The sequence below is a fragment of the Lontra canadensis genome, unplaced genomic scaffold (genome assembly GCF_010015895.1).
Source record: "Lontra canadensis isolate GAN:19392208 unplaced genomic scaffold, GSC_riverotter_1.0 scaffold28, whole genome shotgun sequence".
NCBI lineage: Eukaryota > Metazoa > Chordata > Mammalia > Carnivora > Mustelidae > Lontra > Lontra canadensis.
Genome location: NW_022631022.1, coordinates 5,996,646 through 6,012,319, shown reverse-complemented (window position 1 = coordinate 6,012,319; position 15,674 = coordinate 5,996,646). Strand labels below are relative to the sequence as shown.

The window sequence follows — 15,674 nt, the reverse complement described above, 5'->3', positions numbered from 1 at the left end:
TCCTCCAGTGGAGCAGAGTTCTGTGAGCAAAAGTTCCACATGTGGCCTTTTTACTCCTCCTGCCAGGTTTCTCTTTGATAATATCCCGGCTGGGATTGGCTGCCCTCTGGAATTCAAAGCATTCACGCAAATCCTTGCCTGTGATAGTGTTCTTACCCCCACAGAGGAAGGCAGCACTTCAAAATGCCCAGGGGGGCTGGAATCCACTCTCTCTGAGCCTGGCCCCACTTGAGGAGAAGTGAACAGGCTGAGGAGACCTTAAATCTTGGAGCAGGGAGACGTGTATCAAATTGTTTAGAGTCTCGACGCCTAAATGGCCTAGAGGTCCTGGAGCCCCAACTTCTTTTTTTTTTTCAAAGATTTTATTTATTTACTTGACAGATAAAGCTCACAAGTAAGCAGAGAGGCAGGCAGAGAGAGAGCAGGAAGCAGGCTCCCTGCTGAGCAGAGAGCCGATGCAGGGCTTGATGCCAGGACCCTGGGATCATGACCTGAGCTGAAGGCAGAGGCTTAGCCCACTAAGCCACGCAGGTGCCCCTAAACTTTTCTTGGACCCCAACTTCTAATGAGGCCTCTAGTGGAAAATATCCCCTCACCAAAATGTGCCTACTCTGCAGTCAGTTTCTAGTGACCGGGGATGAGACCGTGTGCTCTGGGTGTTGGTGGCAACCTTTGCTTGCTCTCCCTTGCTCTCTACCCGCTGCTGTGATGGCAGGAATCAGGCAGTGTGAGGTCCTTACCCGTCAGCCCTTCCTCACGAGACCCACCACGCCCTGACCAGCCCTGTGGTTCCACATGTTGCCAAAGGTTCCGTGAGCCCTGGGGTGAGAAGGCGCAGGATCGAGCAGGAGACGGTGTGAGGGGCAGAGGCACAGTGTCACCGTGCTCTCAGCTGTTGGGGACATGAGAGTTTGTGATGTGTTTTCAGCTACGTTATGCAGTCGCCCTCGCAGCTGTGCGGTGAGATAGGGCTGGTGCTCCTGATGCTGTTGGTGTGTGAGGAGCCAGAGCCCTAGAGCGAAAACGAGTGTGAACATTAGGACCATGACCCTTGGGATCACACTGACTAGAGTGTGAATCGCAGGCCCTGGGAGTGTGGACAAGAGCATCTCAGTCCCTGCTTGGAAAGGCTGTGGCAAGGACAAAGCAAGGTCATGGGTGATGTGCGTGGCTCAGCACCTGGAACACTGCCCCCAGTAAAGGGAAATTGTTGCTGTGACAGAAGGCGACTTAAATGTAAGGCAGGTCATGTCATGTCATTCCAGAGTATAGCCGGGGCTTCAGACCCCAGGTCTAGCACGCTGTGAGGTTGGCCTGTGGTCTCTGCTCAGTGACCGGAGTGTAGGTACCATATTCTTTCCAGTGTCATTAGGGCATGCACCTGTCCAGCCAGTCATTCCATGAATATTTCCTGTGCACCTGTGACGTGCCAGACCCTGTTCTGAGTGCAAAACACAACAGACAGAAGCCCAGGCTGGCCCTCCCACAGTTTACCTCCATTTCGGGGGAGAAGACATACCGATAAGTGCTGTAAAGGAAACAGGGCACACTGATGGAGTTTCAGGTTGGGGGTGGTCAGGAAAGGTCTCTGATGGCCTGATGGCCGAGCTGAGCCCCGACTGATGGGAAAAGCCGGCTTCCAGGCAGAGCGAGAGGAGCAAGAGCAGAGGCCCTGAAGTAGGCATGAGTGGGATTTGCCTTGGGGAAGAAAGACAGACCCATCTGCCTGTCGCATGTTAAGTAGGTCACAGAATCCTATGAACGGGAGCTGGAGAAGCCGGCGGGCTGCCGCGGAGGCCTCGCAGGCCAGGCTGCAAGGCTAGCATTTGGTCCTCCGTGGTTTTGGTTGCCAGCTCAGGGTGCCTGGGAATAGTGCTGGCTCCCAGGTGACTGCTTTGCTGCCTGCCTCCTTTCCTAGATGACTTGTCATCAGAGCTGCCAGCCAGGAGGCGCTGGAACATACCCCTGAGTGTCCATGGGGTCTGTGTTCTGGCTCAGCCTCAGCCTCTCCTGGGGAGACTCCAGGGCTGGCTTCTTGAAGTTCTGCCAAGCTGCAGGCTGGAGAGCTGCCGAGACAGAGCCTGGCCCCCCAAATCCCCCTACCTCACCCTCGGGCTGTGTGCGCTTGGTGAGACCAGCAGGTGACTGCTGGGGCCACTCACCCGGGCTCTCTGCTTTCTTTCAGGTGGTCTTAATCAATGCCATCAAAGACGTGGCCAAGGCCCTTTCAGATCTGATCGGTGCCACCAAGGGAGCTGCCAGCAAGCCTGCTGATGACCCCTCCATGTACCAGCTCAAGGGGGCTGCCAAGGTAGAGTGGGGCCCCAAGTCTGGGGCAGGCGTGGAGGGGGAGTGCATAGCGAGAGAAGCAAGAATAATGGGAGCGTATGCCTCTGAGCTGCTTCCTCGCTTCGCAGTGGTTTTGCTCATGGCATCAGATACGGAACGAAAAGGACTGGGGCATGGACCTCAGTGTGCTCCTCATTTTCTCTCGGCCTCTCCTTCCTATACAGGTGATGGTGACCAATGTCACCTCCCTCCTCAAGACCGTCAAGGCGGTGGAGGACGAGGCCACCCGGGGCACACGGGCACTCGAGGCCACCATTGAGTACATGAAACAGGAGCTCACGGTAAGGAGCCAGCCATCACCTCCCTCGAGCACTCCTGTGCTAGAGCGGACCCCAAAACAGACCTCTCTGAGATCTGTAACAGAAAGAGGTTTTACATGGAGTGCCTGAGCTAGGAGGCCCACTCACCTACTTGCTGCTAGCTTTGCATCCTTGAGGCCCCGTGCGTAGCTGACCACATCAGAGTTTGGCTACAGTCGATTTGTAATTAAGAAATTAATCAAAATGGGGCACCTGGGTGGCTCAGTGGGTTAAAGCCTCTGCCTTCAGCTCAGGTCATGATCTCAGGGTCCTAGGATCGAGCCCTGCATCGGGCTCTCTGCTTAGCGGGGAGCCTGCTTCCTCCTCTCTCTCTCTCTGCCTGCTTCTCTACCTACTTGTGATCTCTGTCTGTCAAATAAATAAATAAAATCTTAAAAAAACATTATTAAAGAAAAAAGAAATTAATTAAAATGTATCACGTAGGACTATTCAGGTTTAATTCCACTAAAATCGGAGCATGAAACAAAAGCCTTACAGAAGATTCCTGGCCAAGGGAAAACTCAGGATGGCTGTCTGCTCTCACCTTGAGCTTAAACGGTGTGTGTACAACACAGAGCCACACACAGGCCCTCCTCATTCCCACTCTTGTCAGCAACAGCTCACGCTGCTGCACACGTACAGGTTCTGGGGTTTGAGCTTCCCCAGTAGAGAAACCTGGATGCCTTTACCTGAGACACTTCCCTTTAAAATTCAGCGCCCTTCTGTTGGCAATCTGTGTGGTCCCAGGGACACTGACCATGCATTCTTTCTTGCCTTGAATGAGGGCGTCCTGGTGTTCCTGCAATCTGGACACTGTTCCTGTTTTTTTGATCCCGTGATGGTTATGAATTGACTCATCCTAATCCCTGGAAATAGAAATATGCTGAAAATGAATGGTTTCAGAGATTTCTTTCTCCCAGGAGGTCTGATCAGATTCAGTTTCTCTCTTGGGGCGGGGAGGGGGAGGCCTGCCTTTGCTGCCGGTTTTTTCTGCATGTGTAGAGGGTCACCTAGGAAGGCTGAAAGGCCCTGTGGATCAGCAGTAGAAACCAGCAGTTCTGTTGGGGTTTGCTGGTGGAGCCTTGGGTTCTCTTGTCCTGTTTTTGGTGAAGTCAGTCTTGGTCGGCGTTACACTTGGTTCTCACACAAAGAAGAAACTAAAAATTGTTGATGGTGTCCTCAAACTCTGCTTGCTACCTGAAGCTTACCTGCCTACATCGGCTAGATGTTTCCTATCAGAAGTCTGGCCCCACATTCTGGGAGGTATGGGTGGGGCTCGTGGGGGCAGTGGAGGAGATGGGAAATTTGGAGCTCTCCTTGCAAGTTACGCATGATCTATGTCCGCGTACCAGTGTGGGCCGGCACGAGTTGTGGGTTTCTTTGGACATAGGAAGTTTCCAAATGAGCATGTGCCCTGTGGGCCACGTTAGTCTGAAGGGCTCCACACGCGTGGCCTCCATGCCATGTTAGAGTTCAGCTTCATTGAAGCTGCCCATTTCAAGGGGGGATGGTGACGTTTGAGGCTGCCTAACCCATGGCAGGACTGCTGGCTGGGTTCTCCCTTTTGTCCCAGGAAAAACTGCCTGACTGGAAGGTGGTTGTCTGGGGATGGAGACAGAGCGGCCCCAACTGGTGCAGTAGTCCTCCTGGCCGGGGACAGCTACACATTGAAAATGCAGCCCTGGCACCAGTCACTCATGTGAGAGAGACAGGACAGATGGGCTCGAGGCAGATATGGCTGCCTTGACTGACAGGTGGAATTTGAAAGTGCGATATTCACTTACCATGGTTAATTTATTTCAGCTTCTCTAAAGGGGTGTGTGTGTGTGTGTGTGTGCGCGCGCACGCGCGCGTGTGCGTGTGGTTTTAAATAATTCACAGTGTCACTGTGGCTCACTCGACACGAACGCCTCCGCACAATTATGCAGTTATATTTGTAAGACAGGCTAAGAATAGAAGAAGAAAGTGAATGCTCCATTTCCCCCAGCCCCACACCCTCTCAGAGAGAGAGAGGTGAGTCCACAGGGAGGGATCCACGGTCCGTCCTAAGCAGGAGCCGGCATCAGAACTGCGGAGTTTCTGGGAGCTGCTGGAGGCACGGTGGGGAGGGGGCGAGAACGGGGAAGCCCTGTGACCACCTGGCCCAGGAGAGTTTGCAGATACCCAGAGGCTCTCCATTGGTGCTGTAGACCTGTCCCCTTCACCCCCAGGGTCTCGTGACTGTGAGTGCTTGAGTACAGGTGTGCACGGCTTATCCATGCTAGAATCTTGAAAGTGAGAATAATATTACTCAAATGAAATTTCTAATTTCCTGCCATTTGACAGTTTCTTCCTGTGGCTGGCTCTGTTCTCAGACAGTGAGCGGCAGCCCAGTCGGAGAAGAATAAATTATTTTTGGTCCTTCTCTTTTTTTTTTTTTTTTTTTTTTCTTCACCTGTTGTATTTCTAACTTCCAGGTGTTCCAGTCCAAAGAGATACCTGAAAAGACCTCATCACCTGAAGAATCGATAAGGATGACGAAAGGTATCACCATGGCGACCGCCAAAGCTGTGGCCGCAGGAAACTCGTGCAGACAGGAGGACGTGATCGCCACCGCCAACCTGAGCCGGAAGGCTGTGTCTGACATGCTGACGGCTTGCAAGGTAAAGACCTTGGCGTTGTTTTGGAAGGCTTGATGATGCTCTGTCATGACTGAATTTTTGGTGCAGTCAGGAGAAAGGGAGGGGCCGGTCACCTGCAGAAGGGAGCAGCTCGCTACCTCAGGCGCCGTAAGGAAACGCGTGCTGGAGGTGTGCACCCATCAGCCTGGGGAACGTGACTCGTGAGGCTAGGTTTATGTTTGAGAGGGGTTGGTGCTGATCTGCGGACTAACCTCCCACATTTCCTCTTCCTGAGTAGGAAGGACGCTTTCTTAGGGAGGGTGTAGGGGTAGCGACTCTGGCAGAGGCGAAGAAGGCCTGTGACATTTTGTTCCTGGCCCTCTGAACGAAAATTGCATCCTGCTTCTGCCCGCCCCCTTTCCTGCCTCCATCGGTCAGCATTCTGTGCTAGGAGGGGAGCTGCCCTAACTGGGTGAGGAAGTGAGTTGGAAGAACAGAACAGAATGTTGGGAAACTGCCTTTTTCCTACCTGTGCCAGATGTTTTGCAGAAACTCCTCTGATCCTTGGCTAAGCAAGTGGGGTGGCTGCCCTGAGCCCATTCTTGGTGAGGGAGCTGGTGGGACCTGAGTTTTAACAAGCTTTCTTTCTTTATGTCTAAAGAAGGTGAGCCATAAGGGCCCCCCACCCCTCGTTGAGCACCCTACCCCAGACCTTCACCCTTTTAGGGACAGTGGTGTCCCAGGGACTCAGTGATTGATTAATAACCCCCAACCATGGTGAGCAGGTGGAGACATGTCACAGAAGTCACAAAAGCAGCTGCGGCAGCTTGGGGACTGAGGAGACAGGGCTGTTCTTTGTGGTGAATTCAGTGTGGGAGAGCTGGTGCCAGGTCCTACTGATGGCCTCTCGGGGGCTCCTCTGGGCAAGGAGAGGTAACTGGACAGTGGGAGGGTGAGGCAGCCGGCCTGAAGGGACGGGTGTGTGAGGGCAGAGCGTGGGGGGGTCAGGGGAAGGGAAGAGGGTGACAAGGTGGGACGGACACTTGCACGGGGGAGCCATGTGTTGAGACCCTCCTGAGGCCAGAGGTGTTTGCAGTAATACACTTTCCCTCATGGAATCTGCCCTGTTAGAACTGACAACTCCTAGAAGGGTTACAGCCTCCGGCAGAGAATAATCCTTCCCTAGCAGGCTAGGCCTGAATGCCACCACAGTGTGCATGCAGGGTGCCTCACGATTGTGGATTGAACCTGCTCTCCTACGGGTTCCGTCTTTTGATCCCAGATGGGAAGAGCAAGGGGAGGGATCCCAATTTGATGGATGGTGAAACAGACTTGGCAAGATTAAGTGGCATGACCGTGGTCACACAGCCCTTCACTCTCAGAACTAGAACTGAAACTGGGTCCTCTGATTCCATGGCCTGTATCTTTCTGCTGCCCGTGGCCTCCCAGCCATAAATGCTTAAGGACACTGAGGTTGACGAATGACCGGTGCTTTGTCTCCATGTTACAGATGTGAAATGAAAAGAAGTTAAATGGATTAAGGTGGGAGTGGAATGCAGCTCAGATTTTCAACTCTGTTTGTAATACACATACCCCTGTTCTCAGGTGAGGGGGGCAAGGATCCCAGTACAGGTGCCATTTGCCTGGCCTCTGCTCCTCTCTCTTGTCCTGCCCCTGGATCTTCACAGGACAAAATAACAGCCAGAGCTTCATTCCTCAAAGCCAGACTTGGATGACAAGAGTCAGTTCTGAGCCCTGAGACTCCTGTTAGGATAGGACTTATGCAGCAGACATACTGACCTTTGCATTTCCCTTGGTCCCCTTCCTTTTGCAGAAAGGAAAGGAGGCAGCTTGCTAGAAAGGGTGTGCAATAAGGAGCATATAGAAAACCAGGAATACCAAACGGTGGATCGAAAAGAAACCCTTACATCCAGGCAGAGGGCCAAGTTGCCATGTTGGAGCGCTGTCTTTGGGGCTGACTGAGTAGGGTGGCTCGGCCGAAAATGGAAGTGCAGTAAGTTACCTACAGGCTCATTTTGTCAGAAAGAGAGGATTACACTAATTCCTCAGGTGGAGACAAGGGCTTCCCTATACCCTAAGTTAATTCTCCTGTCTATTTCTTGCCTTACTTTCGTGTGTCTACGTACGTCTGCATCAGATCTAATCCAGTCAGCTGTCACAGCTAATGTCCAATGGCTATTTCTGTGTTGCATCCCTGTTATAATAATGGAGCCCTTAATGACCACAAGTACTCTGTGAGTGAATGTAATCTTACCCTATCATCAGATATTTAGGTTATCTGCATTTTTTATCTGTACTTTAAACTCTACTGCCATGAATATCTTTGGGCATACCTGTTTTTTCTAGGCTTCAGATAATCTCCTTGGGCAGGACTCCCAGGAGCAGAATTAGTCAGGTGGTATGACATTTTGATTCTTGCCACATGGCTCTCCCTGAGAGTTCTTTGAAGTTAAAGCCACCAGCAGTGGACAAGTGCGCCCACGCTCGGTCCCCGGGAAGTCTAAATGAGGGTCTTCCACACTGCCCATTAGAGGTGACATTTGGCAGCATCACAGCCTGTGTCTTCCCCCACACATGGGCTCTGTCCTCACACATGTAGACCCAATGGAGCAAGGACAATTAAAACTTGGTTGTGGTTCTGGCCCATCAGTCCTCAGATGGGCAATAGTGAGCTCAGAAAGGATAGATGCTGGCCACTCAGATTATCCCCACCCCTTCTGGTGTGCGTTGGGGGAGCAGGTGAGGGGAAAGCCCACAGGTGGTTCCACCAACACTCCCCAGTCCTCCTGAGTGGACCAAACAGGAGGACTAGTCACTATTCCCCTCCCCTTTGACTTCTTACCCTAATGTGTAATTCATATGTGTCCTGATTTGTGATTTATTTGCAGTTTTCTCCTTTAGCTGTTCTTGTCAGTCCCAAGTTCTTTCTGAAGAAAGGCTGGGTAGGGTTGCCCGATTTAGCAAATAAAAAATAGGGTTTCTCAAACTTACATTGAAAATTTTGTATTATTTATTCAAAATTCAGATGTAACCGGGTTGACTGTAATGAATCTGGTAACCTTGTGAGTGGGTGTGCCATCCGATATATCAGGAATGAATGAAACCGACAGGTCATAAGTGCCAAAAAAAAAACAAAAAAAACACCAAGCACAAGATCCTGTATTAGCCATTCTCCTTGTCTGCTTATCTCACCATGTATAATGTGAGATGAGTTTGTTATGGACCCTCCGAGGGCAGTGGGAGCTTACCGTCTGAAGTTTCCCAGGAGCCAGAGAGCCCTGGGTGGGAGACACTGTGAGTGCAGCGTGGTGAGGCCATAGAGCAAGGACCTGAGTACGGTCAGCCTGTGAACAGAGAGAGGCTTCAGGCCCCCTCCTGCTGCTGGAGAAGGGCAGGCGGACCCCAGCAGAGCAGATCTCCTGCTGGGAGCCTTAATCATGAATCTTTCCTGGACTTCATAGTGCACACGGAATTCCTTACATTTCAGTAAAAGGGGGCGGGGAGAAAGGACGGAAGTAGGGACCTGATTCCTGTGCTTTTATCCAGCTCCAGGGCACTAAGAAAGGCAAGACACAAAACGTTGTCTGAGAACTTACCGTGGAGGAGAGCATGGAGGAGCTCCACCTCTGAGCTCTCTGTCCAGGGAGTCAGGGGAGGTTTCTCAGGGAGGTCACTGAGAGTGAGGGAGAGGGAATTCTAGAATCCAGGTCTCCTACCTGTGGATACAGGGCTGCTCTGTGCTACTGGGCCCCTCACCCCTTGGCCTGTTCACCAGTTGGCTCTTCCCGTCTTAAGGTATCAACATTCCTTTCTCTCTCCAGCAAGCATCCTTCCACCCTGATGTCAGCGAGGAGGTGCGCACCAGAGCCTTGCGGTATGGGACAGAGTGCACCCTCGGCTACCTGGACCTTCTCGAGCACGTCTTGGTGGTGAGGAGGGGCGTCGGGCGGGTCACGGCTGGGGAAGAGCTAAGTCAGTTGCAGACCATCCTTTCCTCAGGAAAAATATCTCATAGAGAACTGTGCAGGCTCTGCTTGTGATTCTGGAGCTGGACTGAGCTGGAATAGTGTCCAGCATCACACTGCTCCAGCACCCTGAGATAAAAGAAGAGTCTAGAAGAAGTTGTAGTTAGCATCCAGGAGAGCCAAGCCCTTTCTTTGCACCAAAGAGGCAAGAATAGCATGCAAGAGGATGGGACAGGCAAAGCCACTACTGAAACAATGTTGGGAGGGCCTGTTAGGAAGAGCCCAGCCCATCCTTCAAGGACAGGGAAGGCTCCAGAAGGAGCCACTCCAGGCTCCACAACAAGTTAAGGAAAAGTATCACCAGTGCTGCAGGTGACCCACCACCCTCTTGTGACTTCCTCCAGTCCTCGAATGAATACCTTAGACCACACTGAGAATGCTTCCCTCCCTCTGATGCCTGGAAATAACCACATGGAGCTGGGAAAGAAGGCTGAAAGGGAGCATTCCAGTATGTGTTGGTGGCGGGGAGGGTTCAGTGGTCGTGGCTAGGGGACTGTCCCCAGGGCAGCCTTGGGCTTGCACTGACAATCCCAGTTCTAAGGGTGTCTTGGCTCCCAGCAGTCCTAAGGGCCCAATCGTGCTCACCCATGTTGCTGTATGTCTCTCTCTGTCGAGTCCCAGGAACTACATTTAGATCCATGGGAGGTCTGGGGAAAGCCCCAAGAGAGTTAGTCCAGGAGTCAGAGACAACTCCTGAAGAGACTTGATGATGTCCCACATTCCATCACTGTTTGCTCCTTCCCAAACCAATTAAAAAAAAAAAAAAGTCAATAGGCCACAGAGAACTGTAAGCCTTTCATTTGCGGGGCACTGAAATTTTTCATTTTGTCCTTGCACTAGGACATGAGGCTAGCAGGGCAAAGGAAGGATCTGGAGAAGTTTGGCCCCTTGGTTGAGGTCACCTAGCTACTAGGACAGACCTGGGACCGAATCCCAGTTCTTACTGTCTCCAGTACCGTGTTCATTCTAGCATTTTGCTGCCAACCTTAAAATTAAATTACCTTTGAAGGGAAGTAAAAATAAAATAAGACCGAGAGGGAGGCAAACCATGAAAGACTCTTAACTATAGGGAACAGTCTGAGGGTTGCTGGAGAGGAGGTGGGTGGGGAGTGCTGTGACTGGGTGATAGGCATTAAGGAGGACACTTTGATGGAATGAGCTCTGGGTGTTCTATGCAACTGATGAATCACTAAATTCTAAATTCCTGAAACTAATAATACACTATATGTTAATTAAATTGAATTTAAATTAAAAAAATTTTAATTACCTTATGATATTAAGCATTTTAGATCAGTTAAGGGATCAGGACTTTAATTCTTCACCCAGGTTAAGCGTGGTCCATGTGCAGGCGTATCCTCTGTGTGAAGAGGCAGTCTGGGGTTACTAACATTGAGCGTCCGAGCCTGAACTCTTGTGAACAGAGAGCATGAGGGCCAGGAAGAGAACATCTTGGCTGGTCAGTGTTCACATGCCCGAGCCTCTCCAGCCAACCCCACTTTCTGTGTTGGAACATAGTTAAAGCATTCAGTCTGTGAGCATGCTTAGCAGGAAAATGAAGCCAGCAAGGCCTCCAAAAGGGTTTTTTTTTTCTTTCTTGATGGGACAGTAGTCTTAGTCACATAGAACCTTGTTCTGTCTGAAAATGAGAAGTTACAGCAGAAACAGTGGTAGGCTTAGGTCTCAAAGCTTTGCGTCCAGATCCCAGCTCTGTCACGTAAAGAGTCATGTGACCACTGTCTAATCCTTGACTTGAGTTTTGAGGTGTTAAACTGTCAAGGAGCCCTGGGCTCTGTGGCCGCACTCATGTTTGCTGCACACACTTCTTTTTATTCTGCCCACACGCTGCCCACTTCCCGTCCTGCTTTCTGTCTCGCACACGTTTTTCTTACTCATTTGTTGGAAGGGAAGGGGTACTGGGATTTTCTTCTTCATTCGGAGAAGGGGTCCTCATTTTGCCCCATTCCCTAGCTCCGTTCCTTGGGTGAACCATGTTTCTTCCGGCCCCACGCCAGGACCCGTGCAGAGCGGCTAACTTACCTGGTGCCCATGGGTCCAAGACGCTGCCCGTGCAGCCCTCAGGTTGGCGCTCTCCACCTTGGCCCTTGATGGGCCATTTAAGAGGACAGTCCCTGCAGAGGGGTCCCCCTGCAGCTGCATATCTGGCAGATCCACAAGCCTGGATAAAAAGAAGGCAACAGCCTTTAGGTTGTTTGATGGAGTCAAAGGCTCCCATTTCACTCTCCAGCAACAAGATGACGTCTATCTGGGAGAGGCATTCCGCCTTCATGAGGAGGGCCAGGGGCCATTGCTCAGAAAGTTTTCCCAACAGGGAAGCAAAGTGGAACCTTCACAGGGTCCTCTCCCTGACCTCAGGTCAATCTAAGACCCTTTGCTGCTGCCTGGGAACCAGGGGCCACATTCACCAAAGTACTTCTCCCACCTCTCCTCTCCATGCCCACCTTGTTTGGGTGAGCAAAAGGAGACAGGCACCCAGGAGAGGTGTTTGAGTGGTTGGCCTCTTTGCCCAAGGAGAGGCCAAGGGATCCAGCACGTCCATGAACATTAGGGAAGACGTAGGAGCCATTCCCAGTGCACACGTGCAGAGACCCCAGCTTTATGGCCACTGAATGACTCTGTAGGCCATCAGCCCTAAGGATCATCATCAGGTTTTTCTCGAACAGAAAGAAGGAAACTCACTGCATGGAAGTTCCCCATCACGTGTATTGGGGAGGTTTAACTGCAGGAGCCAGAGGCTGACAAGACAGGGAGCAGCCACTCCCTTCTTTTTCTGGGCCTGGCAAGAGCAGTTACACTTTAGAGCAGATGACCTTTCCTGGTGGCTGCTCCGATGAGCTGATTGGTTTTCTGTTAGGAATTCTTCCTTATATCTATAAGAGAAACAGGACTCTTAAACCTCCTGTGTTACAAACTTGGACAGTGGACGTGTCTGTTAAAAGCTTGCCATCTGAGTTTCTTTTCATCTTTCTACACAATCATCATCATTGTGACCCATAATCCTGGTAGAAAGAGAAACCTGTCCTGTTTCTCCATAGCTGTACATGGTGTGAAGGTAGCCAGTGCTAAAACAAAATCAGTAATAGAAAGAAAAGGTGGATGACATTTGAAATTTTCATAAAATATGCAGGATTTGTCTCATCTTTTGCAAGGATGTTTTTGCCTCTTGATGACATGTGCTGATGGTTCTGACTTCCAGGGAAAGAGGAATGAATTAGCATCATACATTTATGTGTTTGTATACTTATTTTTGTCTCTTTAAAAAGCTAGTCATCCTCTTTGAAGGTTATTTTCTAAGAAAAATACAGCAAGAAAGCAAGCCTTTCCAGAGGACTTTCATAACCATAGGAAAAATACAAGTTCATAACTGAAAATTGCAGGAGCTCTGGGATGGCATTTTTTTCACCCACACTGTGGACATTTGTGGTTTTCTCGGGCCTGTAGCTGAGAATAAGTTCATGTCTCATGTTGTAGCCCTAATTCTTCCTCCCAGGCAGACTGGGAAGAAATCTGGGCTAGCATGAGGCCAAGAGTAAGAACGATTTATGCCCAGGAGCACTGGTGGAGAACCCAGCAAGAAATAGGGAAATAGGGAAAACGGAGACGCATAAATGGAAATTCGTGTTCATTTGAGATACTAAGATGAGCTGTTTGAGGGGGATGAATAAAGAAGCAGTTTTTAAAAAAAACTAGTGACTTTTCACAGACACACACACACACACACACACACACACACTGTCCTATTCGCCTCTTCATTCTCTCATCTTCATGGGAGGACCATGAGTAATAGGATGATACAGCATCTCCATCCTGCAAAGAAAGTCAACTAAATAGAAACTGTAATGGGATATCTTAGGATAGTCCCCTTGGATGTCTTGTAAAGGTGACCTCTTGTTTGAATTAATCAAAGAGAGCTAGTAAGATTCCTGGAAGCTGAAGAAAGGCTAGATTGTTGTCCAGTTCTTACAAAAGGAGAAAGAGAGAGGGGCGCCTGGGTGGCTCAGTGGGTTAAGCCTCTGCTGTTAGCTCAGGTCATGGTCTCAGTGTCCTGGGGTCAAGCCCCGTATCGGGCTCTCTGCTCAGCAGGGAGCCTGCTTCCCCCTCTCTCTCTCTGCCTGCCTCTCTGCCTACTTGTGATCTCTGTCAAATAAATAAATAAAATCTTAGGGAAAAAAAAAGAAAGAAACAGAGAAAGAGAAAAGGTAGAAACTAAGGCTTGGTGATTGTGTCTAGCAATTTTACAGAAATAAATTGAGGTCATTTTTAGGGGGTACAAGAAGGTTCAGGGGGCTTCTTTAGTGAGCTGCTTTTATTAAATTTAGGCACATAAAAATGTGAGGGAAATTATGATGCTTTTGCTTTGTTCAGTTTAAATATCTTGGGCCAAAGGTTCTTTTTTGGCTGATTTGTATATTTCAGTTTTTACTTTAGAAAAGGCTTAAAAATACAAAAAACTGGGGGCGCCTGGGTGGCTCAGTGGGTTAAGCCGCTGCCTTCGGCTCAGGTCATGATCTCGGAGTCCTGGGATCGAGCCCCGCATCGGGCTCTCTGCTCAGCAGGGAACCTGCTTCCTCCTCTCTCTCTCTGCCTGCCTCTCTGCCTGCTTGTGATCTCTCTGTCAAATAAATAAATAAATCTTTAAAAAAAAAAAAATACGAAAAACTGTATCAGCATCCACATGCCCACCATCTGTAGTTAATTAACTTTGTTAATGTTTTGGCCTATTTGGTTCAGATCCTTATTTTTAAAAAAATAGATCAATGAATAATTTAGTGTCAATTATCAATCCCATTCCCCTTTTTTCTCTAGGCACAAATAACTACTGTAATTTTAGCCTCCTCAGACCCCTGGAGCTGAAAGTCCATTTCCTGCCTCCCACTACTGTCATCAAAGAAACAGCAGCACATGCACACAAAATGTTCCTTAAACTGTTAAGGATCCCAGTGCCTGGCTGCATCCTTTAGGAATTGAGAGACCAAATCAAGAACCCCTGCTTGGGTAACCCTTTCCTTCAGAGAATCCAGTCAGCCGTCCACAAATAACGGGATCCAATTTAGGCAGAGCCCTGCCCCTGCTGCCCAGGGAGCTGCTTTCTGAAGCTTTAGACATGCCCATTTGAGCAGTGTTGGCCTCCCTTTGTTTGCCATTGGCTGAGGATTTCTCAGGGCAAGAGGCAGCCACGTTGGTTCTGCAACAGTCACAGTTCCATATTGCTGCTAAACCACAATGTGAGGTCTTCGACAGGCTTAAAATTACCTCGTCTCCACCAGCAGAGCTTTAATTTGGTTCTGTCTCCTGTCTGCTATTAGGAATCATGTTGAATTCATGGCAGAATAAAAAGAGAACTCCTTTCCTCTTGCTTTATCTGAATCAGATATTTTACCATAGGGCTTGTCCCCTTCTCAGAGCTGGAGTATGTGCACGAGTGGTTCTCTCTGTCTCTCCCTCCAGCTCTTCTTTTAAAGACAGAAGTCTTTAATCACTCCGCTTTGATGATGTAAGGGGAATTTACCCACCACACCCCTAACTTTTTTCCAGCTTTATTGAAGCATAGCTAACATACAATTAACAGGTATTTGAAGTGTGCAGTCTGAATATTGATCTCTGAATACATCTGTGAAAGCATCACCACAATCAAAATAACAGGCATGTGCGTTACTCCCCAGAATTTCTTTTTTGCTACTATAGATGTGTTTGCATTTTCTAGACGTTTAGATACATGGAATATGTAGCACGTACTCCTTTTTTCTGGCTTTTGTCACTCAGCATCAACATTTTCAGATCCAACCATGGTGTCTTATGTATCGCTAATTTGTCCCATTTTATTGCTAAGTAATATTCCATCAAATGGATAGGCCATACTTAACTCTTCACCTAATGATGGACATTTAGGTCGTTTCCAGATTTTGATTATTGCAAATAAAGCTGCCTAGATGATTCTCTATACAAGTCTTTGAGCCCCTATGTGTTCGTTTCTCTTGGATGAAGACCTGGATGTGGAATATTTGTAAAATAGGGTATGCATTTTTTTTTTTTAGGTTTTTAGGAAACTTTTTAAAAATCCTTATACTCTTTTACATTTCCTCTAGCAGTATATTAGAGTTCCAGTTGCTCCACACCCTTGTCAACACTTGAAATCATCCATCTTTTTAATTTTAGCCATTCCAGTGGGAATGTAGTGGTATCTCATTGTGGCTTTAATTTACAAGGTTGAGTATCTTTTATGCACCTGTTTGCTTTCTGTGTCTTTTTTGATGAAGTGCCTGTTCAGAACTTTTTCCTATTTTTTGTCTTATTACAGAACTTTTAGGACTTTTTACATTTTCTAGATATAAATTGTTAGGAGTTTTCTTTTGTTTTTTTGT

General features: G+C 49.0%; 1 protein-coding gene across 4 annotated transcripts in view; it reads left to right on the top strand.

The window, feature by feature from the left end:
• TLN2 (talin 2) overlaps positions 1 to 15,674 on the top strand; it is a 412,475-nt gene that overhangs the window by 371,544 nt on the left and 25,257 nt on the right. For all 4 annotated transcript variants that reach the window (XM_032864802.1, XM_032864799.1, XM_032864801.1 and 1 more), the window contains 4 exons: positions 2,186 to 2,311; positions 2,514 to 2,630; positions 5,105 to 5,290; positions 9,091 to 9,198. In XM_032864802.1, coding sequence (XP_032720693.1) covers positions 2,186 to 2,311; positions 2,514 to 2,630; positions 5,105 to 5,290; positions 9,091 to 9,198 — 537 coding nt within the window. The remainder of the gene's footprint in view (positions 1 to 2,185; positions 2,312 to 2,513; positions 2,631 to 5,104; positions 5,291 to 9,090; positions 9,199 to 15,674) is intronic.